This window comes from Pelodiscus sinensis, chromosome 12, assembly GCF_049634645.1.
Source record: "Pelodiscus sinensis isolate JC-2024 chromosome 12, ASM4963464v1, whole genome shotgun sequence".
NCBI lineage: Eukaryota > Metazoa > Chordata > Testudines > Trionychidae > Pelodiscus > Pelodiscus sinensis.
Genome location: NC_134722.1, coordinates 42,989,062 through 43,013,831, shown reverse-complemented (window position 1 = coordinate 43,013,831; position 24,770 = coordinate 42,989,062). Strand labels below are relative to the sequence as shown.

Below are 24,770 nucleotides of genomic sequence, written 5' to 3'. Positions count from 1 at the left end.
CTCTCTGTCGACAGAGGTGTAGTCTAGATGTACCCGCTCTTGGTGACTGCAATGGCTTTGATTGCTTTGTGGTGCCCCTTTAAATCTTGAAGCATGCTGCTGTTTCCAGAGCGGGGCAGCTCTTTTCTGCATGGGGCTCAGTGCACATGGCTAGGGGACATCCACCTGCTACATGTGCTCCTGCAGACTTCACACCTGTTACATAAAAACATAGGAAAAGGCAGATGGCGTCAGATCAATGGTCCATCTAGCCCAGTGGCCAATACCAGATGCCCCAGAGGGAGGGAGTACAACAAGTAATCCTCACATGATCCTTTCCTGTCACCCATTTCCAGACCAACAGAGGCTAGGGACACCATGCCTACCCATCCTGGCTAATAGCCATTGATGGATCTAACCTCCATGAATCTATGTAGCTCTTTTTTAAACCCACTTAAAGTCCTAGTCTTCACCACATCCTTTGGCAAGGAGTTCCACAGGTTGACTGTATGCTGAGTGAAGAAAAACTTCCTTTTGTTTGTTTTAAACTTGCTGCCTATTACTTTCATTTGGTGACCCTAGTTCTTATATTGTGGGAATAAGTAAGTAACTTTCCTTTATTCACTTTTTCCACACTAGTCATGATTTTATAGACCTCTATCGTATCTCCTCTTAGTCTCCCCTTTCCAAGCTGAAAAGTCCAAGTCTTTTAAATCTCTCTTCATATGGGACCCGTTCCAAACCTCTCATCATTTCTGTTGCCCTTTTTTGGAACCTTTTCCAAGGTCAATATATCTGTTTTGAGATGAGGCGACCACGTCTGTAGGCAGTATTCAAGATGTGGACTTACCATGGTTTTATATTGAGGCAATAAGATAGTCTCTGTTTTATGCTCTATCCCTTTTTTTAATGATTCCTAACATTCTATCTGCTTTTTTGACGGCTGCTGCTCACTGAGTGGATGTTTTCAGAGAACTACCCACAATGACTCCAAGATCTCTCTCTTGAGTAGTTATAGCCAGATGAGCCCCCATCATATTGTACGTATAGTTGGGGTTATTTTTTCCAATCTGCATTACTTTACATCTATCAACATTAAATTTCAGTTGCCATTTTGTTGCCCAATCACGCAGTTTGGTGAGATCTTTTTGAAGCTCTTCACAGTCTGCTTTGACCTTCACTGCCTTGAATAGTTTGGTTCCTGACCAATGGCTCTTTCAGCTAAAACCAAGACCAGCTTGCCTGAAGCGGCCTTGTGGCGTGAAGCACTTTGCAACCCCTGGCCAAGCTCTCCTTGCCTTTGGGGCTAGCAGGGTTGCCCCAAGGCTCAGTGCAAGACTCCGGCCCAGCAGCTAACGCCGGCATGTGACCAAGCCCGTCAGCAGATGTAGCATGGTCCTGCAGAAACAGTTGCCTGCCTTCCTCTGCAAGCGAGACCCATGTTCCAAGCTGGACACCCGCTATCCCCTCTGTCCCACTTGGCTAGCCAGGCTCTGCCCACTTCCCCGGTGCAGGACAGCGCTACCTGGGCGGCCTTTCCCAGGCCCCAGCATTCTCCAGGCACTCAGAATAAATGCCCCGTGGGCAGGTGGGACTGGGGCATCCCTCATGCTCAATGCTTGAGCTGCTCACGGTTTGCAGGGAGGGGGAAGAGATGCAAGTGGGACTTTCAACTCCACCAGGTTCAGTGGGAAAGGCCAGAAGAAAGGAATCACCACTCCGGAGAGGGGAGTCCAGATTCTGCCTAGGAGGAGCAGATGCCTTGTTTGGGACTCAGGATTTGGTTGTTGTTTGGGGAAGGGCGGGAGACTTTCTTTCTCTGCTTTGTGACTGGCGAGGATTGGAGCAAGAGGGAAGCAGCCTTGTGTGGAGCCCTAAAAGGGTCAGTTCACAGGTCTTTGTGTAACACACACACCACAACTAGGCTTCTTGCGCAAGAAAACGTCCACACTGCCATGTGCACGCTGTGCTTTTGCGCAAGAGCGCCCATGGCAGTGTGGATGCTCTCCTGCGCAAGAAAGCTTCAACAGCCATTTTACCCATAGGGCTTTCTTGCTCAAGAAATCCCTGCTGAGCATCCACACCGCCCTCTTGCGCAAGAGGGCTTACAGCTGTTAAAAGGGGTGTGATGGGGGGAAGTTCAGTGGGGACCCTCAGGCCCCAGGAATTCCCAGAGCTCTCTCCATGGGTACGTCTACACTACAGCGCTAGTTCGAACTAACTTAGTTCGAATTAGTTAATTCGAACTAAGCTAGTTCGAACTAACGCATCTAGAACTAAAAACTAGTTCGAACTAGCGTTTTGCTAGTTCGAACTAGTAAGTCCACATTGAGTGGACTCTGAACAGGGCTTAAGGCTGGCCGGAAGCAGTGCCGGCAGGGCATAAAAGGAGGACTTAGAGCATGGAGATGCTGTCTCAGGCTAGCCGAGGGCTGCGCTTAAAGGGTCCCGACCCCCACCCCGGACACACAGTTCTCAGGGGTGCCCCGCTTGCAAAGAAGTTCTGGCTTGGAGTGCCCTGAGTGCCCACACTGAGCACATCACACCACTCGGCCATCACCCCGGCTGCACTTGCCGCAGGCTGCCATCTGGGGAGAGGGGGTAATTGGGGGGCAGCAGGAGAGCTTCCACCCCCAGAAGCCCGCAGAGCCAGCCCAGTCCTCCCCATCGGGGGCTCGTACCCCATACCTCCCTCACCTCCTTCCACTTCCCTTCCCTAGCCCCCCTTCTTATTGATGTACAAAATAAAGATAACGTTTCTTCCAACATTGACTCTGTCTTTATTGAAAAAAACTGGGGGAGACTGGGAAAAGGAGGTGGGAGAGGGGAAGAGAAAGGCTGGGAGAGGGGAGGGCAACTAACATGATCAGGGGTTGGGAACAGGTCCCAGATGAAGAAAGGCTACAGAGACTGGGACTGTTCAGCTTAGAAAAGAGGAGACGGAGGGGGGACAGGATAGAGGTCTCTAAAAGCAGGGGTTGGGTGGAGAGGGTGCATTCAGAAAAGTTCTTCCTGAGTTCCCATAAAGAAGGACTAGAGGACACCAAAGGAAAGGAATGGGTAGCAGGCTTGAAACTAGTAATAGAAAGTTGTTCTTGTTGACAAAGCAAATAGTTAACCTGTGGAACTCCTTGCTGCAGGAGGCTGTGAAGGTTACAACTAGAACAGAGTTTAAAGGGAAGTGAGATCAAGTCATGGAGGTTGGGTCCATGGAGTCCTATTAGCCAGAGGGTAGGAGTGGTGTCCCTGCCCAAAGTTTGTGGAAGGCTGGAGAGGGATGGCACGAGACAAATGGCTTGGTCATTGTCTTCGGTCCATCCCCTCCAGGGTCCCTAGGGTTGGCCGCTGTTGGCAGACAGGCTACTGGGCTAGATGGACCTTTGGTCTGACCCAGTACGGCCATTGTAAGCTCAGGGCTCAGTGTCGGGGGTCTCAGTGGACCCCCTTGATTTTCATGCACACCTGGTCCTGGGTGGCCAGGCTGGCAGCTCTCCTGCCCTAGACGGCCACTTTCCTGTGCCTAGTGCGGAGATCGTGGACGAGGTCCACGATGTCCGCACTAGCCCAGGAAGGTGCCCGCCTCTTGCGGTCCAGGGCAAGCTCCCGGGAGCCGCCAGCCTGGTCCCGGCAAGAGGGGGTGGGCTGGGGGGCATCGGGTGGGTGGCTCTGTGCTGTGCCAGGTGCAGGGTCTGCTAGCTGGGTGCTGGCAGGCTTGCACCTGGCACGGGCACCGTAGCCAGCCCGTGCCCCTTTAAGGGGTCCGGGGCCGGGAGGGGGGCATAGAGTTTCCCTGGTGTTGGCCAGAGTGGCCACCAGGGAAACCTGGGGAGGGCTAGCCTCCCACTAGTTCGAACTAAAGGGCTACACAGCCCTTAGTTCGAACTAGCTAGTTCGAACTAGGCGTTAGTCCTCGTAAAATGAGGTTTACCTAGTTCGAACTAAGCGCTCCGCTAGTTCGATTCAAATTCGAACTAGCGGAGCGCTAGTGTAGCGCATAGGAAAGTTAGTTCGAACTAACGTCCGTTAGTTCGAACTAACTTTCTAGTGTAGACATACCCTATGTGAAGGAAGGAGCAGCTGGAGTGGTACTGGAGCAAGGGGCTGTAGCAGGGCTCTGGCTGAGCGTGGCCCAGGAGACTGGGGCCCTAGGAGAGGGGGATTCTACATGGGCTGGGGAGAGGCAGAGAGCGAGTCAGGAGAGATGGCAACAGGGGCTCTACATGCTGCCTGGCCTCAGCTTCTCCCACAGGCTGGGCAGAGGCCTGGTTGGGGGTTGTGCTATGGCTGAGCACCCTGGACTCTTGCTGGTGAATGAAGTGCAGGCCCCCAATACTTCTCTGGTGTGGGTCTGGGTAAGAATCCCACAGCATTGACCCAGGGGCCAGGCCAGGTCAGGTGCATTGTGGGCGATACAACTTGGTCTCAGGCAGCGAGCATTGGTCATGGCTGAAGGCGGGTGACTGGGTAGCTGGACCCTGGTGTGAGCTGCAGGGCGGATCCTGTGACCCCATTGCACCAGCAGGGGGAGCGTAGGGGGCTCGTCTCTTCCCGTGCTCAGCAGGAGATACCGAAGGTCAGTCGTGGTCAGCTCCCCTGCGTCCAGTCAGCTGGTGAAACCGGGCAGCGCCATCGTGGGCTCCTCTACCTGCGACACTCTGCTGGGCACGGCGTCCCTGCCCCGCGTCACCCTCTCTCGAGGAACCTGCCAGGGTCTTGCTGCAGCGTCCCCCAGAAAGGGCTGGCCCGACAGGAGGCTGAAAGCGGCAACTGGCCGTGTTGTCATTACAACACTTCTGCTTTCACTGAAGTGAAATCTGCTGATGATTTCACTGCTGCTGACCCTGCATGAACCTCCTGCCGAGCCCCCCACGGCAAATGTTCTGTGACCTGCCGGTCGCCATATTGCTGCTTCGGGGCAGCCAGCGCTCCTGCGGTGCAGGCCGCATGCTCCAGCCTCCAGCAGGGCCTGCCTGCTGCTCAGCCTGCACCCTTGCTTGGTTCATCCCTGTCCCCTGGGGAGCCATTCACACCCTGCAGGGGGTCTCCGTTGCTGGGGGGTGGCAGCCGCGATGCCGGGGCCGTGCTAGCCCCGCGAAGGCACAGGACACCCAATGCCCACTGGTCACCAGGGGAGGGTCAATCCGCTGCAATGCAGGCAGAGGTTGCTCTGTCGTGGTAATTGCTTTAGTCCCAGGAGCTGCTCTTGGGATGAGCTGGGAGCCGTGCTGGCCTTCCCCCAGGACATGGCGCCTCCCGGTGACCACCTGGAGAACTGCACCTGCCCACAGCCCCTCCTGCTGACCCGCGAGGCCTGGGGGGTGAGGTCTGAGGCGGAGCCGCAACAGCCGGAGTGAGCCTAGGAGTGCGGCTGCACCGTGGGGAATGGGTTCTGCAGGTCCCTGGGGCCGGCTGCTCTGTGGCTATCCCCGTTCAGCAGGCCAGAGAGCGCTCCCACTGCTGGCGTGTGGCCGTCGGTGCAGGGCATGAAGGGCGGATGGGGGGGGGGGGCTGGAACAAGGGCTTTACAGCAGTTGTGGGTCCATCATTCCAAGGCCACCCGGGAGGCACCGTGACCCCTGCCATCGGCTGCAGGTCTCAGGGCTGCTCTAACCTGTGCCCGGCAGCCCGGCCGCTATTGCAGCAGCTAGAACGACGCTTGTTCACGTTTCTTCAGCCCCCACCCAGGAGAGAAGTGGCATAAAGTTCCTACGTCCGCTCCGTATTGCTCCAGTATTTGCCCTGCTCCGGGGGAAGTGTGGCGGAGTTGGAGGGTACCACAGGGCAGTGGTGGGCCTGAGAATAGGGCCCAGGGAGTTGCAGACATGAGACTCCCCGTCAGAGAACTGAGAGGAGCTGGGTCTCGGGGGGGAGGGCGGGTTGGGAAAGGAAAGCTGATGCAGGGAGCAGGGAAGGGAGGCAATCCCCCGGGGGCGGCTGACCTGCCGGAGGGCGGAAGAAGGCGGCCACCCTGGGGAGGTTGGGGAGGTATCAGGTGAGCGACTAAACTCTTTGTTCAGAGGGAGAGTCCTTGAGCTGGGTGTGTGTGTCGACTCCCTGCCCGGCCCCTTGGGGTAATCTGCAGCAGGGAGGTGCGTGGCTCTGGGGAGTGGAGGCAGCCCAGGGGGAACACAGAGATGGCGCGAAGAGCGAACGCGTGAACCCACTTGGCTTTCCAACACCATTTCTCTGCTTGGCAGTCACGGCAGGAGGCAGGAGAGCTTGTCGTAGGGTTCTGCAGGGAAATACCGAGGCAAACTCAGCGCTTGGTTGCCCAGGCTGCTCCGCGTTAGCTTCTCTGGCTGCACAGGTAGACGTGAGCCCAGAACTCAGAACAACGTGCGCAATATCAGGAAGTGCTGAGGGATTCTGATCTCCTTTCCATGGACTCCATAGGGTCGCTCTGGATTTATTACTGTTTAAAGGATCCTGGTCCCAGGTTCGCTCTCCCCCTCACCCAGGAAAGGGGAACCGGCTGCCTGGACCAAACACTGCTTCAAAACAGATGTTATTTCATCATTTCTGCTTTCACTGAAGTGAAATCTGCTTAATTTCTATGTAAAATCTCTTCAGTTGTTCCCCTTCCTGACTTTTCTTCTCATCCAAGGGTTCTAAAAGAACTCAAATGGGAAATTGCTGAGCTATTATCTGTGGTTTGTAACCTATCCTTTAAATCGGCTTCCATATCTAATGAGTGGAAGGTAGCCAACGTGACACCAATATTTAAAAAGGGCTCTAGAGGCGATCCTGGCAATTACAGACTGGTAAGTCTAACTTCAGTACCGGGCAAATTAGTCGAAACAATAGTAAAGAATAAAATTGTGAAGCATGTAGAAGAACATAATTTGTTGGACAAGTCAACATGGTTTCTGTAAAGGGAAATCCTGTCTTACTAATCTGTTAGAGTTCTTTGAAGGGGTTAACAAACATGCAGACAAGGGGGATCCAGTAGATATAGTATACTTGGATTTTCAGAAAGCCTTTGACAAGGTCCCTCACCAAAGGCTCTTGTATAAATTACAAGGCCATGGGATAAGAGGGAAGGTCCTTTCTTGGATTGAGAACTGGTTAAAAGACAGGAAACAAAGGGTAGGAATAAATGGTAAATTTTCAGAGTGGAGAGGGGTAACTAGTGGTGTCCCCCAAGGGTCAATCCTGGGACCAATCCTTTTCAACTTATTCATAAATGATCTGGAGAAAGGGGTAAGCAGTGAGGTGGTAAAGTTTGCAGATGATACCAAACTGTTTAGGATAGTCAAGACAGAAGCAGACTGTGAGGGACTCCAAGAAGATCTCACCAAACTGAGTGATTGGGCAACAAAATGGCAAATTAAATTTAATGTGGATAAGTGTAAAGTAATGCACATCGGGAAAAATAACCCCAACTATACGTACAGTATGATGGGGGCAAATTTGGCTACGACAAATCAGGAGAGAGATCTTGGAGTTATCATAGAATCATAGAATCATAGGACTGGAAGGGACCTCGAGAGGTCATCGAGTCCAGCCCCCCGCCCTCAAGGCAGGACCAAGCTCCGTCTACACCATCCCTGACAGATGTCTATCTAACCTGTTCTTAAATATCTCCAGAGAGGGAGATTCCACCACCTCCCTTGGCAATTTATTCCAATATTTGACCACCCTGACAGTTAGGAATTTTTTCCTAATGTCCAATCTAAACCTCCCCTGCTGCACTTTAAGCCCATTACTCCTTGTCCTGTCCTCAGAAACCAAGAGGAACAAATTTTCTCCTTCCTCCTTGTGACACCCTTTTAGATATTTGAAAACCGCTATCATGTCCCCCCTTAATTTTCTTTTTTCCAAACTAAACAAGCCCAGTTCATGAAGCCTGGCTTCATAGGTCATGTTCTCTAAACCTTTAATCATTCTTGTTGCTCTTCTCTGTACCCTTTCCAATTTCTCCACATCTTTCTTGAAATGTGGCGCCCAGAACTGGACACAGTACTCCAGCTGAGGCCTAACTAGTGCAGAGTAGAGCGGCAGAATGACTTCACAAGTTTTGCTTACAACACACCTGTTGATACAACCTAGAATCATATTTGCTTTTTTTGCAACAGCATCACACTGTTGACTCATATTCAACTTGTGGTCCACTATGACCCCTAGATACCTTTCCGCCATGCTCCTTCCTAGACAGTCGCTTCCCATCTTGTATGTATGGAACTGATTGTTCCTTCCTAAGTGGAGCACTTTGCATTTCTCTTTATTAAACCTCATCCTGTTTACCTCTGACCATTTCTCTAACTTGCTAAGGTCATTTTGAATTATGTCCCTATCCTCCAAAGAAGTCGCAACCCCATCCAGTTTGGTATCATCTGCAAACTTAATAAGCGTACTCTCTATCCCAATATCTACATCATAGATGAAGATATTGAACAGTACGGGTCCCAAAACAGACTCTTGAGGAACTCCACTTGTTATCCCTTTCCAGCAGGATTTAGAACCGTTAACAACAACTCTCTGACTACGGTTATCCAGCCAATTATGCACCCACCTTATCGTGGCCCTATCTAAGTTATATTTGCCTAGTTTATCAATAAGAATATCATGCGAGACCGTATCAAATGCCTTACTAAAGTCTAGGTATATGACATCCACCGCTTTTCCCTTATCCACAAGGCTCGTTATCTTATCAAAGAAAGCTAAGGGCCTATAAAGAAAAGTTATTTATTAGTTCCCTAAATAGAAGAACTAGAGGACACCAAATGAAATTAATGGGTAGCAGGTTTAAAACTAATAAAAGAAAGTTCTTCTTTACACAGCGTGTAGTCAACCTGTGGAACTCCTTGCCAGAGGAGGCTGTGAAGGCTAGGACTATAACAGAGTTTAAAGAGAAGCTAGATAATTTCATGGAGGTTAGGTCCATAAAAGGCTATTAGCCAGGGGATAAAATGGTGTCCTTGGCCTCTGTTTGTCAGAGGCTGGAGAGGGATGGCAGGAGACAAATCACTTGATCGTGTCTTCGGTCAACCCTCTCTGGGGCACCAGCCGCTGGCCACTGTCGGCAGACAGAATACTTGGCTAGAAGGACCTTTGGTCTGACCCAGTATGGCCGTTCTTATGTTCTTATGTTCTTATGGGACTTAGCCTCCTTGCTTCTTGGGACAGGAGCCACTTCCCCTTGTGTTCTGGAAAGCGCCTTGCTCGCCCGGGCACTGCTGAAAACACAGGAGTCATCCCACAGCAATGAACAGGAGCGTGGCTCCCATGGATACTCCCAGTCAAACTTTCCCCTCTCCCCGCTGTGCAGGCTCAGGGTATGTCTACTGAAAAAACTTCTTCCTAAGATCATCCACACTGCCAAAGCGCATCGAGAAATCAATCTGTTTTTTTGAGAGACAGCGTCCAGACTGATTGGACGCTCTCTTGCATAACAGGCCACCCAGAACCACTTCAGCCAGGGCTTTAGGTCACCAGCTGCTTCCGAGTGCTGGCGCCGGAGCCTTGCAGAGACACGCGCTGAAAGGGACCCCGCCGGGCAGCCGTTTCTCTGCTCCTGCCGTGCGCTTGCTACCTCTGGGCGGGACGGCAAAGCTCTTGCAGTGCCTGCTGTGGTTGCCCTGCTTTTTTGGACGCCACAGCTTTTCTCTTGGTGCCATGGAGCCGGAGCTGCCCCTGGGCATGCGATGGCCTCACACGGCCATGCTGCAGTTTCTGCAGCACTTTGTGCCAGCTGCCTTCCTGGTCCTGACCGAGCTCCACCCTGAGTTCATTCTGGGGACCCTCTCTCTGTGTGTGGGTGCTCCACTCTGGCAACCGCACCTCCCTGTGGAGAGGCTTTTGTGGAGGCTGAACACCTGTTCCGAGTGGTGGGACCGGCTGGTCATGGAGCGGTGGGACGACCAGCAGTGGCTCCAAAACTTCTGCATGCGGAAGTCCACCTGTTCAGAGCTATGTGCCTGACTCGCCCCTGCCCTCTGACAATGCGACACCCACCTGCGGCCTGCCATCCCCTGCGGCACCTGAAGCCCCGGGCAAGAGATGGGGCGACACTCCCATGTGTAACCTCCCCTCCATTCAGGATCGCACCCTCCCCTCCAAGGATGACATGGGCCTATATTTGAATCCCTATAGAATTCAGTGCAACTTTTCTACCATTCAAACAAAGAGAATGGACGACTGTTTTTCTACATTTTGTTCCTCCAGTTTCCCAAGCAACGCCGGGTAACTCCAGCTGGTCAAATACAAAGCTCAAATGTACAGATATTCATTTCGTTCAGGCTAAGTGCAACCATTGCTCCCAGGAGGAATGAAACTGCGACCCCTATTGATCAGATCAAATACAATAAAAATGGAGGATTCAATTGCCAAACTCAAGCAAATTAGCCTCCTATAGTCATATTCTATGCAATAAATTCACCACCCTGAGCAGCCCTCTCCTGGTCACAGCCTGCTCCCTAGGGCACTGCCTCCCAGGCTGGACTGGATGCACCCCTGTATCCACACCCTGCACGTCATTGTACAAAATCTGCCTTGGGAGGTGTCATTTGAATTCCCTGCCCAATAATACGGTGCAATGCATGTAGCACCCTTACGGGTAAGGACAGGGAGCGAGGCTGGAGCCATTGCTGACATGTGGGCAAATGGGGAATGAACAAACCTGTTTCTCAAAGACACTGGACACGCTCTAGCCAGGTGTCGAAGCTGATGGCCAGTCACTGGGCAAGTGGCCATTGTGCGGCAAAGAAGAGGACCCAACCCCCCCTCAGAGGAAATGGCCCATCAATATTTCTTTCTTTTCCACCTAAGATGACAAAGGAAGTGTCCATGTGACGCTGGGAGAGATCCTGACCTGAACTGTGATCAGCCCTATTGCTGAAACTGGGCTGGGCAGTAACTCTCTTTCAAGTAGCACACCTGTAACAATATGGCTTTTCTGTAGCCATGTTGCAAGGCCTGTGCTAGGCACATACTCACGTTCCATCTACTTTGTGTTAAAAAGTGTCACACCAGGCTGTGAGGAGGGGACTTTCCGCTGTTAGCTTGCCCACTGTCACCAGATAAAGAAACAGATCTCAAGATAGGTAAAGAAAACTTAAGTAACACCATTCTGTCTTGCAAGAAACTGCTTATCACTAGAGATTGCTGTGGAATCCTCATTCTATGCTCATTGTCATTACAATTATTAATTGTCTGTGTGATCTCTGTCTGGTTTATAACTGTTTCTGTCAGTTGTATAATTAATTTTGTTAGGTGTAAATTAATTAAGGGGTAATTTTAATTTGTTAGGTAATTTTGTTATGATTGGTTAATAAAATTATACTAAAATAATTGGTTAAGGTCTAGCTAAGCAAGAGTCAGGTTTCATTATATAAACTGGGGTCTAAGAAGAGGAAGATCAGAAGTAACAGAAGGAAGAAAAGGCTGGAAGAAGACTAGGAGAAGGGGGAAGACCTGGAAAGAAGAACTCACCTCTGGGACACAGCCTAAGGCCAGAGAGACTGATATTTCCTGGCCAACAGGGGAAGTCTACTTGCACCCGGATTGGTGAGCATGACACCGTGTGCTTAGCATGTGTATTCTGCTTGTCTGGGAATTGTCAGTATATAAAGGATAAGGATATTACTGTATGAGGCTCTTTCAGTGGCTAAAGATCCTGAAAAACCCGCCGGAAGATGCGCCCTGAGCCGTAGGAATTGGGTAAGGGGGGTGTATAAATTAACAGGGTTGCACCTTGAGCCCTAGGAATTGGGTAAGGGGGGGTGTATAAATTAACAGGGTTGTACCTTGAACCCTAGGAACTGGGTAAAGGTGTGAATCCCTCCTCGTGGAATGAGGAGTACAGCTAGTTCAGATTAGGAAGCCTAATCCGAACTAGCTACTCCATGCCACGTGTAGCCACGCGGCACGGGGTTCGAACTAGCCGGGATTTAAAAATGGCGACGCCCGGCTTATGGAAATGAAGCCCGGGAAATTCAAATCCCGGGCTTCATTTGCAAGTGCGGTATGCCTACATTACCCTCCTACTTCAAAATAGGAGGGTAGAGTAGACATACCCTACAGTGTGGAAGGGATAGCGAAATTTGTGCGGGTAACAGATTTGGTGGAGAATGCGGGCAGCCTAAGGTCGTTTAGACCGAATTCATCCAGCCAAACACAGTAACAGAAGAGTACTTGTGGCTTTGTGTCAAGGAGTCACCGCCTGCTTGGCAGAATGAAGCAACAGGAGGGAATGGAAACTAAGCGAAGGGACCGGGAGGGTGGGTATTAGCTGAGGGGCCCCCTCTCCTTGCTAAATGGGTAGCAGAACAGGGTCCATGCCCATGGGGACAAGATTCGTTCCAGGGGAGGGATGCCCTGGATTCTGCATGTGAGGGGTTTGAAGCGTTCTGCAAGTGCATGAAACCGAAACAAAAGGAAAGGCCTGTGAAAGCAGCAACAGCCTTGGGCATTGTGGAAAACCGTCACCAATCTCTCCAGCCCGGTAGCACTCCAGGAAAGACAACTAGAGGTTTACAGATTTGATTTGGCTATAGTCAAGGACATGCTGGCTCGGTATAAGGCATCTGAGTGTGCCAGTGTAGCCTCAGTATTACAGAATGCAACCACTCTGCAAGCAAAAATGGGAGACTGTGAACAGCTAAGCTCAGAGTGGAAAGTCTGGGTAGTGAGCTCTCTGCATTGCAAAACCTGCAGGAGGATGCGCCCTGAGCCGTAGGAATTGGGTAAGGGTGGGTGTATAAATTAACAGGGTTGCACCTTGAGCCCTAGGAACTGGGTAAAGGTGTGTGTCCCCACAGTGTGGAAGGGATGGAGAAATTTGTGCGGGTAACACACTGTGGATACTGTCCCCTTACAGGATCTAAAGTCGCTGACCTGTGCAGGAAAGTGCTGAGCGGTGCAGAACACATTCTGGGACTGGGAGTCTCTGTGGTGGCCACCCCGCGAGAGGTAGCCGTAGCGGTCGGAAGCCAGGCTGGCTGAGCTCACTAGCTAGTTTCCTGCGAATGCAGAAGTGATGTGTTCTCTTTTCCAGTGCTGTTCCCGGGGGTCCTTCCTCTTGAGTTAAAATCAGACACATTTTGTGGAATCTCGCCCTGCTTCCTGGGTTGGTTTTTCTCGTGAACTCTGGGGAAATTCTCTGAACCATGGCTTGTGTGGGCTGCACGGACAGAATAAATTGCCTGGGGTGGCCGCTCAGATCTAACTTCCCAGCCAGCAGGAGAAGAGGAGCAGAGCAGAAAGCCCACTCCACTCCACACCATGATCAGCCTGAGGACAGCTCTGCTGGCCACCTTCCTCCTGGCCGTTTCGTATCGATATGCAACAGGTAAGTAGGACCCTTGGGACGGGAGCCGCGCTCAGCTCCTGAGCTGGTGTAAGAGGAGAAGTTCCACTGAAATCTACGGCGCGATGTCCCTTTACATCGGCCAAGGTTCTAGCCCCGAGTGTCTGGAATTGCAGCAGGGGCTGTTGGGAGGGTTATGGAAACCACCCTGGAGACAACTGGAAAAGGCACAATTCAGTGCTGAACTGAGCCGGTCCCGCTCCCCACAGAGTCAATAGAAACTGCGCCCACTTCTGGCAGGGCTGGATAGGGTTAAGTTTTTATTCCTTTTCTTTTCTAATGAGGTTTGTCAGTAAATAGGATCTGTGTTTAAGGGTTCATCTCCTCTTGCCACTAGTCCCCCATGTGATTGCCATAATCCTGCTGTCACCTTCTGATCATTCCCAGGTCAGGTAACTGTGACAGGACAGACTCAGGATTCTGACTTTCATAGAAGGGTCCTTAAGTACTGGAGAATACAGGGAGAGAAAGCCAGACTAACACACACCAGCAGATTTATTTCTGGCCTTATCATGTAATGGCGACAGATTAGTTGTACCACTGCCCCCTACAGGATGGAATTAGAGTTATTCAACCATGTGCTAGGTGTCCCGTACTGCTGACAGTTAATGGGGAGTCTCCCTTAGTTTAAGCAATACAAAGCTGGGCTTTTTTTTGGAGCAGAAGTTTCTGTCCCACATTTTCCAAAGCGAGAAGTTAGTTTGGATACCTAAAATTCTGAGAAAAACCAAAGGAGTCATTTTAAAGAGGCCTAATTTTCAGATGACTGGTGCTCAGCAATTTCTGAAAATCAGGTCTCTTGAGGGCATGTCAGGTTGTGCACCCACAACCGGAGACACCTGAAATCATAAGGCACTTTGGAAAAGCCTGGCCAGAGCTGAGCTCTAACTTAGGGTAGCTATGAAATTCATTGTAGCCACAGTGCACCCCAGAGTGACACCAGGGAAGGACCCCATGGCAGGTGTGTTCCCAGCTACAGCTTTGTGCAGTCAGACACTCTGAAACTTAATTGTGCACGGTACCTGCATGTTAACCTGTTAATCCCCATCTCTGGAAGGCAGTGGGGGGTGGGCGTGGGGGTGGGGGTGGGGGTGCGGGGTTGAATATCAGCCACAGTTCTCAGTCTTAATGCAGTTTTCAGAGGCGACTGAAAGGGAGAGCAGAGACCTTGAGAAAGTCCAGGAACACAGAGTTTGGTATTCACCAGCTTTCTCTTCCACAGCGAGACCTGACACTCCCAAGGAATGCTGCTTTGATTATGTGACTGGCCCAATTCAGTTCACTAAACTGGTGGATTTCTACAGGACCTCCAGCGACTGCCACTTACAAGCTGTCGTGTAAGTAGCATCCATTCCTTCCAGGGCTGATTCTCCCGCTACCCCGTTATGGTGCCCCTCACCAGCAAGTCAGAGAAGGTGTCAGCCTGAGATTCCAGCTGTCACATCAAGTCACAGAGATGACTGATGGCCATGAAGTCAGGCTCTGCCCCTATGTATGGGAGGTTTTCTTTATACACAGAGCAGGAGCGGGCAATCTCCAGTAGTGAGAAGGGTCATTAGGCTTGGGGCAGGGTGTTATAGGCACAAATAGCCTAGCAGGATTGGAGAGGATGAGCTATCTGCATGAGCGGTGTCACACTTATGGATAATATTTTGTATTACAACTGAGTAAAAGGCCCCAGTGTAGATCAGGGCCCAAATTGCTGGGTGCGGTAGGGATGTATATAAAATACAGTCCAGGCCCAAAGAGTTTTCAGTCTAAATGCACAAGGCAGACAAGGGTGCGGGAAACTGGTGCAAGAAAACGAAAGGGCAAGACGTTTCCAAATACCAATACAAAGGTGCCCCTCCTTACTGACTCCCTTGCTTTTCCGTTTGCAGGTTGGAGACCCGTGCTAACCTCACACTCTGTGCTGACCCCTCAAAGCTTTGGGTGAAGAGAGCAATGAGCCGGTTGGAGGCAAAGAAGAAACAAAAATCACAGTCAGCGCATCGCAGATAAATGCTCCGCCCAAAGCCCCGGCAGAGCCCGCTACTTTCTGCAATCTCTGCTCATTTCTTCATTCCACCTACCTCACTGGACTGTTCTTGTTGCAACACTGACAGATGGACAAACAGCTCAGCTGTGAGAGCGCGAGCTAGCCGTGTGCATGTAGAGGAAGACACTCTGGGCAGGACAGCCGCAGAGGTTGTGTTTTAGAATCTTTTTGTCTTTGCAAGAACAGCCACAAGCTGTTACAGGCGCACAGATATTAAAGCTTCATTGCTACCCTCTCAGTGTTGGTGACTGTTCATGATCCTCACGGGTTGGTATTAACGGCTCCTAGGGCTACAGTTTGCTGATTCACTGAAAGACCCACAATCAGGAAGTGGGGACATAGGGGGGCAGAGGCGGGGGACTCCTTTCTGGTGACCTTCTAGGCCGGTAGAGGGCTGGCCCAGGGTAGGAATTTCTTTTATAAGGCACCACCCAACCAAAGGCAATTCCTCATGGCCCATGGCAACTGGTTCCCTGCCCGAGAGGTGTTTGACGAGGGGAAGCTCCAGAGCAGTGGGAGGCTGCCTGGCCTCCAGCTTCTCAGCTCTGGCACCTGCCTGCAAACATGGTGCCTCAGAGTTTAGCGCAATCTTTAGACAGGGCCAGGGATGTGTCCTCCCCACATGTGACTGCACTGCCACGGCCGGGCCATTTTCCTGATAGGTCTGTCCCGCAGATTTCCCTCCCTGCCCCTCTACTGCACCCCTTGGCACCCCATATGTCTCCGCACAACGGAGGGGCTGCCATTTCTCTCCAGGAGGCTGCGTAGAGGTTTGGAGGGTCAGGAGTTCAGCGGAGCAGGGGGTACCCCCAGGTGTACAACCACAGCTGTAGGGTAGCAGGCTCCAGGATCCCTGAATATTCCATGGGCCTGAGGGGAGCCATAAAATCCTCTGAGTGTATTTCTGTGTCCATAGAACCCCTGCCTGCTGCTGGCAGAATTCAATTCAAACACAACTGATGGAACCAACCTCCCCCCCCCCACACACACACTTGGGGGGAAGGAGATGTTTGACAGCCCCAGAATTCATTGGGCAGTGGTGAGATGTTTGCCATCTGAATAGCTGCTTTGGGGGGTTACAGGCTGCCCAGGCCACAGGCAAAGCTGGGACAAGACACGGCGTCTCCTGACTCCCAGGCCAGCGCCCTGTACTTTAGGCCAGACTGTCGTCCCGTGGGCCGGGGGACAGCTGAGCTTCTCCAGGCAGTGCTTACGCAGGAGGACACAGCCCGGCAGCCCACCCTCTTCCCCCCAGCTCCCCGGAAAGAGGCCCTGCCTGTCAGCAGGGATTGTAGAAACTCCTCTCCCTCCTCAGCGTCTCGGCTAAACCCAGCCACCCTGGCCCCATTTAGGGTGGCCAGGTGTCCGATTTTGAACTGGACAGTCCAGTATTTGAGCTTTCTGTCCAGGAAACAAATTGAGAAAATACCGGACATAGCAATGTCTGGTATTTTCTTAGTAAGTACATTTTATTATCAGGAGTATCAGTACCTAGTTGCGTACTGCCTGGCCGGTAGACACATTCACGCGGTGTGAGCACGTCTACCAGCCAGGCAGTACACAGCTACGCAGTAGAGAGGAGAGGGGCAGGGCCGGGGCGGGATGGAAACTTACCCGTGTCCCCTGCTGGGACTGTGCACAGGACAGGCAGCACCCCAGGATTTGCATGTGCCCGGGTCAGCCCTGCTCCCCGCCAGCTGGTTCTCCCCTGGCCAGCCCCACTCATCCCAACCCTCTCCCAACTAGTCCTCCTTTCCCCTGACCGGTCCCCCCCCCCGATATCCCCTGGCCAGTCCCACTCCCCCTAACCCCCTCCTGGCCAGCCCTGCTTCCCGCCAGCTGGTCCCCCCCAATCTCTCCCAGTCAGCCCCACTCCTTCTGACCCCTCCCGGCCAGTCCCCCCATCCTGTTCTGTAATCACGTGTGTCCGGTATTTTTTAGAAACCCATCTAGTAACCCTAGAGAAAAGACCCCCACCACACATGCCCCATAAGCAGGGCGATATGCCAGGGCAGCGTGAGCTGGCTAGGGTGCGCAGCACAGACCAAGCGGACCCTGTTGATCTCTATGGCGGGAGGCCGACAGGATGAGCGAGGGTTGGTAATGGATGGGATTGCGGCCCACACGTGCCCAGGAAGCCAGGCTGAGTCCAGCTAACAGATACATGTGCTAACATCTCAGCACCAGGCTGGGGCTCTGAGCCTGATTCTCGGGTGCTAGTGCTGAAGTGCTTTGGGTCACAGGTGCGGGAAACGGGGTGCTGGAGCTGCTGCAGCATCCCCGGTTTTGTGCCCGACGTCCTGGCTGCTGTCCGGAGATTTCACTGCGGGCCCTGCATCCTGTTTGACTGCCAGACCCAGAATCCTGCTTGCCAGCCCCACATGCGGAGCTCCCAGCTGCCTGCCTGGCATTCTGCTCTGCAGCCGGACCTGCATTGGGATTGTGGGGGGGCGTTCCTGCTTACCCAATGCCCTTCACCCAGGGGCTCGGCCACTGGCCCAGGGTCCCAGCTGTGAGGGGCACAGACGGGGCTTAGGGCGGGGGTGCAGCTCAGCAAGCGCAGTCCCAGTATTGTTCCAGCGCCGCTGCTCTGGTTGTTCATGGAGCCATGCAGAGGGCCTGGGCTGTTTGCTGCTCTCAGAAAGGGAAAAGTGCTTGGAGTGATCCCAGCATCCAAGGAGGCTCCGGAAACATTCCGGGGCGTGTGGTTGTCGGGGAGGCCTTGTGTACGTCACGATGGGCGGGGCTATATTTGCATGCCTCTCCCGTTTTGCACACCCCTCCCCATCCCTAGAGTAGCCCTGAGTTTATCCCCCTGTGGACAGCACAGTTTGGATGGAGAGGCAAGTGGCCAACCTAGATAGGCGTGCTGGCTGGCTGCAGGGCCCTGATAGCAAGCGATTCTGCGGGGGAGCTCTCCTCATGGGGCCTAGCAAACGACGGAGCCGCACGATTGCACCAGGGCCGGGCTGCACTTATCCCCTCAGGAGAGGGGCCGGATGCGGGGTACATGTCGGCCGGTGTACCCTGCTGAGGAGCTGCGGATTCCCTGAGCTGCTCCAAACACAGGACACCTCAGCAAATGAAGGCAGCTGCCAGGGGCTGGAAAAAACCAGTGGGCACACTCTGAGGGGTCGGGCTCTTCCCTGTGCTGATGGTTCATTCCCAACATGGGCAGAGGCGGCTTTTCCTAACTTTGCCCAGTAGCAGTTCGTTTGCCATTGCTGAGCCTCTGCTGCCCACGTCTGGCCTGTCTCCAGCACAGCAGCCCATTCCCATTCCACGGCCCCGCAGGTCGACTGACACCAGCCGCTCTCCCGCCCTGCGGGGCCCGTCGCTCCATTGGCCTCCAGCTGCAGAAAGTCTTGTAAACTGTGTCTGGACTCTGAGGATCAAGCTGGGCTTTTTGCTCCTTCCACCTCATTGGCAGCACTAAAGGGCCAGCAGGTTCACATATGGTCCCAGTCATGGCTAATTCCCAAACCTGGCACTTTGAGTGTGGCTATGGGGGCCGGCTAGCAGAATAAACTCCGTAAGAGCCTGTCTCTGTAACTCTCAGAGACAAACTTATCTGGTCCCAGTTTCCCTGGAACCCAAAAGAAAGACAATTGGTCGCTGCCCCCTCCAAGTGTAAATAATAAAAAAAGCCCTTTCCCAGGGAAGAGATCTCTTGGAATCCCCTCCCTGAGGCAAAACTCTCCCCCTACCCGCAACCTCCATTTTGCTTGGAGTTGGGAAGAGAAACAGAGGTAATCTGCAGAGAGGAATGGGACTCTGCTCCTCCCAGGTAACTTAGGGTTCGAACTAGCGGGGTAATGTAGGCATACCGCAATTGCAAATGAAGCCCGGGATTTGAATTTCCCGGGCTTCATTTGCATAAGCGGGGCGCCGCCATTTTTAAATCCCCGCTCGTTCGAACCCTGTACCGCGTGTAGCCACGCGGCACGAACTAGGTAGTTCGAACTAGGCTTCCTAGTCTGAACTACCGTTACTCCTCGTGGAATGAGGAGTAACGGTAGTTCGAACTAGGAAGTCTAGTTCAAACTACCTAGTTCGTGCCGCGTGTAGCCGCGTGGCACGGGGTTCGAACGAGCGGGGATTTAAAAATGGCGGTGCCCCGCTTATGCAAATGAAGCCCGGGAAATTCAAATCCCGGGCTTCATTTGCAATTGCGGTATGCCTACATTACCCCGCTAGTTCGAACTAGCGGGGTAGTGTAGACATACCCTGAGTCACCTCGGTGTAAGGACACAGAAATCAACCAACACCAGTTACTCAAAACAACAAGAAAACACTTTTATTATCAAAACAAGACTATTGTTGCAAGCATAGTAAATGACTAAATGGCGGGGTGTTAAAAGTGATGGAGTGAAATAAACCAAGGGAGAATCCCTGGGCTGCAAACCTTAGTTACAGATGAGAAAAACAATTGACCAGCTCAGACATGATTTCCAACCCCCCAAACAAGGAAAACAGTAAAACCCGAGGGACGATCTAAACTTTTCCCTACTTACACAGTTCAAGGAGTCCATTCCTGGGAGAGCCCTTCTCTCCTGCTACCTGGGGAATAACTGCTCTGATCTAAAAACAAAGGAAGAGACACACAAAAAAACCCACACCCTCTGGCCTTTCGAAGTCCCTACCTGGCATTTCATTGGCTGAATGCCCGAAGCCCCCTCCCTCAAGTGCATCTCCAGAGTTGCTTAACCATTTCCTCACTCTCCGGGTAAGTCAGACTCTCCTCAGCAGATCCTATTCATGACAGTCCCCATGCCACTTGTGCCGCAGTCCTGTTGTCTTCTGTGCACACGCACAAGGGTCATTGACTGGAGCTTAGTAAACAATGCTGGTAATGGGGGTTAGCAGGCATAGGGAAGTCTCACTGGCTGCTTGCTTTGTGCCTTCTACTCCTGGCTGCCTTTTCATGCCTGTCTCTCCCGCGCTCAGGTTATTTCAAGCGCTAAGATGTTTAGGGCTCAACGTGAAAGGGGAGGTAACATTTCAGAGGAGCTTGTAGCCAAAAGGCACGTGCTGGGTTTTCTGATCAAAGCCAGTTCTCAGTTTAGAGCAGGGTAGATAAAAAAAGGGGATGATGCTGTTGCATTCATTTGGCTGCTGTTGCAAAAAGTAGCCTCCAAGGTATGGTGTGCTCCTTGTCCACAATTGGCCCTGCTGTAAGTGAGCACACAATGCGTCTTCAGTAGAGTTGCACCAGGTTACACCAGGGCGGAAGGTTTCCCCGGTCGCTGTCCAGGCTGAAGCAGGAGTAACATCCCTTGGGAGTTGCCGTGGACTACAAGGCTCCCACCGATTCTTAGGGCCTGTGCTGGGGCAGAGGCTCAAGTTAGGCAACATTTAAGCAACCTTGGCAGTCCCTGTATCCTGTGGCTCTCGTGTGACCTGCCAATTAGAGCAGCCTCATGGTTGCTCTAACTTATGTTTTGCTTCTCATGGTCTCTTCTGCAAGTTGGAAATAGAGAACAAATTGCAGGGGGAATATGTATGGGGAGTAATTAGAATGAGGCCCCCACATGCTCTGTTGTAACCAATGTTCCCTCTAATCTTTTCAATGCATGCAGGGGATACATTTTATGTGCATGCGCGGATGTGCACCACCAGTAGAAACAGTGGGCCCTCTGCTAATCAGCTGGGAAGCATTGGAAACTCTCCTGAGCAGTTGCACAAGCACACACCTTACAGGAAACGCTGGTTGTAACCCCACGCTCTTAAAAAGCAAGGAAGGAGACTGGCCAACATTTTCATGCCTCGGAGCCTCCAAATTCGATAGTCAGGCATTAAAACCAAGGGCAGTTCAGCCAGGGAGGGGGGAGGGAGGAAAAGGAGACACTCATTTGCTTTCACATTTCCTTCCTCAGGAAGGAGGAGCTGACTGGATTTCTTGATTGGCCAGCTGGAGGGAAGATGGATTTGCATCTCCCTCAGGTGGCAGACGGCAGGAAATGTAAAAATAGGCCTGGGTGAGGGTGTGTGAGGGACAGAGAGAGCAGGCGAGCATGCCCAGGCTGGGGAGGCAAGAACAAGCCCAGCTGGTGGCGCGCCAGGAGGGCTGTCTGAGAAGCAGCCATGCACTCAGCACAAGTCTCCTCCTAGGGAAGCTCACGGACGCAGGCCCCCGCAGCTCGGCCTGTCTTTCTTGGTGACTGGGGCCCGAAGGCCCAGCTTAGTCAGGCCCTGACGTGATGGGCTGGAGAGAGCCATGCTGCCATCGAGGAGAGACCAAGACACATCACAAGGCGACTTGCTGGCCTAGCACAGGGACGGTCCTGTTGTGCCATCGTCCTGTCACCTTGGGCGTTGCCATGGCAGCCTGGAAGAGACAGTCCAATGCCGCTTGGTTCTCAGTGTCACTCCCGACTCAGCCCACTGCCAGCTGCTGCAAGGGAGAAGGTGGCTTTTCATCTCCTCCCCCAGCCCCTCCTCACCTGCCCCTTGCATCACTTTCCTTTCCTGGCTCTCCTCCCTGCACACGTGAGCCGCCTGCTCCCCTTGCCCCACCTCAGCATCCACCTACCCTGCTGGAGCATTCTCTGGGTCTTGCAAATCTTCAGCCACCCTGAACTTCATCTTGTGAGGACACTTGCCCCACACACCAGAGGCACCATTTCACATTTGGGTGTGTGTGTGGGGGGGGCAGCTAGATGTGTAAGCCAGCTCTGGCCCCAGCTCCTGCCACCACTATGCGGCCTCAGCTCCTGCCACTGCCCAATTAAATCATCCCAGCCAGGGCTTTGTCCAGACGGGACTTAAACACCTCTAGGGATGGAGATTCCACCTCCCTAAGTAACCCATCCCAGCGCTTACCCAACCTCCTGGTGAAATAGTTTTTCCTAATATCCAACTTAGACCTTCCCCGCTGTAATATGAGACCATTGTTCCTTGTTCTGCTGTCTGCCACTACTGATAACAGTCTCTCTCCATCCTCTTTGGAACCTCCCTTCAGGAAGTTGCAGGCTGCTATCAAATCCCCCTCCCCCTTCTCTTCTGCAGATTAAACAAACCCAAATCCCTCAGCCTCTCCTCATAGGTCATGTGCTCCAGCCCCCTAATCTCTTTGTTTGCATCCACATCCTTTCTATAGTGGGGGACCCAAAACTGGACGCAGTGCTCCAGGTGTGGCCTCACCAATGCCGAATGAAGGGAATAATCACTTCTCTAATTCCACTGGCCATGCTCCTACTAATGTGCCCTAATATGCCATTAGTCTTCTTGGCTACAAGGGCACACAGTTGGCTCATATCCAGCTTCTCATCCACTGGACTCTCTGGGTCCTTTTCTGCCAAACTGCTACTTAGCCAGTCGGTCTCCAGCCTGCAACAGTGTTTGGGATTCTTCTGTCCCAAGTGCAGGACTCTGCCCTTGTCCTTTGTGAACCTCATCAGATTTCTTTTGGCCCAAACCTCCAATTTGTTTAGGTCAGTCTGGACTCTATCTCTACCCTCCAACGTATTGATCTCTTCCCCTACCTTAGTGTCATCTGCAAACTTGCTGAGGGTGCAAACCATCCCCTTATCCAGGTCATTAATAAAGATGTTGAACAAAACCGGCCCTAGAACTGATCCTTGGGGCACTCCACTAGAATCCATACTTCCTTCACCGGCTGGCAAGAATATTGTGGGAGACCATATCAAAAGCTTTGCTAAAGTCAAGGTACATCACATCCACTGACTTCCCCATGTCCACAGAGCCAGTTACTTTGTCATAGAAGCTAATCAGGTTGGTCAGTCATTTCTTGCCCTTGGTGAATCCATGTTCATTGTTCCTGATCACTTTCCCCTCTTCCAAGTGTTTCAAAATGGATTCCTTGAGGATCCCCTCCATGATTTTTCCAGAAACAAAAAACAGGACTATACAGCACTTTAAAGACTAACAAGATGGTTTATTAGGTGATGAGCTTTTGTGGGTCAGAATTCTGATTGTATCCTTTGGTATATATGGTCGTGCCAATTTTCTTGCACAATTTGATCTGAGGAAGTGGGTCTGGCCCATGAAAGCTCATCACCTAATAAACCATCTTGTTAGTCTTCAAAGTGCTGCATAGTCCTATTTTTTGTTTCAGCCAGACCAGACGGACACAGCTACATCTCTATTATGATTTTGCCAGGGACTGAGGTAAGGCTGACTGGTCTGTAGTTCCCTGGATTCACCTTCTTCCCCTTTTTAAACACGGGCATTGAATTTGCTTTTTTCTGGTTATACGGGACCTCCCCGATCTCCATGAGTTTTCAAAGAAAATGGCCGAAGGCTCTGCAATGAGATTTGCCAACTCTCTCAGTATCCTCGGACAGCGCCTCTCGGCTGATCCTTCGTCACCTTTGACAGGCACTAAACAGTCCAGCTGAAATGACCAGCCCCTGCCCGGGACGGGATAGAAGTTACACAGCACACGCATGCCCCTCTTTTCCTTCCCCCCCCCATGCCTGGGGAACGTGAGGGGCTTTGGCCCATGCCCGGAAGGGCCACACATCTGGGTTATTTTGTGCCAAGGGAGTGGGTCCTGGTCCTGTCATGGAAAACACCCTGCCAGTAGCCTCCTTGCTTTTAAATCCGGAGGCTCTAGCTCAGTTTGGGATTCTTCCTTCATGCCACTTGCACCCTGCTCTCTCCCACCATGGTGTCACCAGCTTCCCAAGGAGAACATGGAGGGTCTCTGGTGGGACCTTTCCTTGTCTCTCTACAATCCTCCTGAGCTTGCCTCCGGTTCCTCCCATTCCTCCATTTGCTTCTTTAACCAGGAGATTGTCCATCTTTTCCTGAGTCCTCCTCTTGGCCCATTGCCCTTTTCCCTTCCCCGCTGACTTCACGAGCTTCTTCTCTCACGGCTTCCCTCTCCCTCACCCTCTCGATGATGTGCCTTCTACCAAACCTTTCCACCCCCTTACAACAGCCACCGGTTCCCTCAGAAAAGCCTCACTTGACCCTGTCCCCTCTCCAAGGATTGCCTCGTCGCTTCCCTCTCCTTTTACCCAGCTCCCTCACCATGCCGCTCACACCCACTGCCTTGGCCTCTTCTGCACCGCGCTATTGGACTGGCCACAGTCTGCTCCAGCCCTTCCCGCTCACTGGAACTGCTCCTGGGAGTTCAGTGAACGTCTCTTGGTCAAATCCAGAGGCCTCTCTCTCTCACTGCCTTCGCTCTAGCTGTGCCCTTTGGTACTGGCCATTCCTCCGTCTTCAGCTCTTCTGTGCTTTCCAGTTTCTCCCTCTCCCCTTCCCTCAGCACCACCTTCAGTATCTGCTCTTGCTCCTTTCTCTGCCACCTCTGGCCACAGTCCCCTTCTCTTTTCTCACAATCCTCAGTCCTTGTGTGACCCTCTCTGTTCCCGAGCCTCCACTGCTACTTGTGCGCTGCAATTCAACCTCTCCTCCCTCACGTTCTCACGCCTCAACCTCTCGTCCTCTCTCTGGATGTCCTACCACACCTCAAAC

The 24,770-nt window shown here is 52.3% G+C and overlaps 2 protein-coding genes across 3 annotated transcripts in view; both read left to right on the top strand.

Annotated features, from left to right (window-relative positions):
• Positions 1-24,770, top strand: part of LOC102451923 (polymeric immunoglobulin receptor-like) — a 105,249-nt gene that overhangs the window by 47,036 nt on the left and 33,443 nt on the right. The window lies entirely within an intron of this gene.
• LOC142831093 (C-C motif chemokine 17-like) lies at positions 12,898-15,555 on the top strand. Its single transcript, XM_075940370.1, has 3 exons — positions 12,898-13,267; positions 14,508-14,622; positions 15,166-15,555. Exons 1-3 carry the CDS (start codon positions 13,201-13,203, stop codon positions 15,284-15,286), a joined length of 303 nt encoding a protein of 100 aa, XP_075796485.1. The 5' UTR covers positions 12,898-13,200; the 3' UTR covers positions 15,287-15,555.

Bases quoted from the DNA above. Each gene is read 5' to 3' on its own strand.
- LOC142831093 (XM_075940370.1), top strand. From the start codon at position 13,201: ATGATCAGCCTGAGGACAGCTCTGCTGGCCACCTTCCTCCTGGCCGTT. The intron at 13,268-14,507 runs GTAAGTAGGACC...TCTCTTCCACAG, and splicing joins TTCGTATCGATATGCAACAG to CGAGACCTGACACTCCCAAG. The intron at 14,623-15,165 runs GTAAGTAGCATC...TTCCGTTTGCAG, and splicing joins TGCCACTTACAAGCTGTCGT to GTTGGAGACCCGTGCTAACC.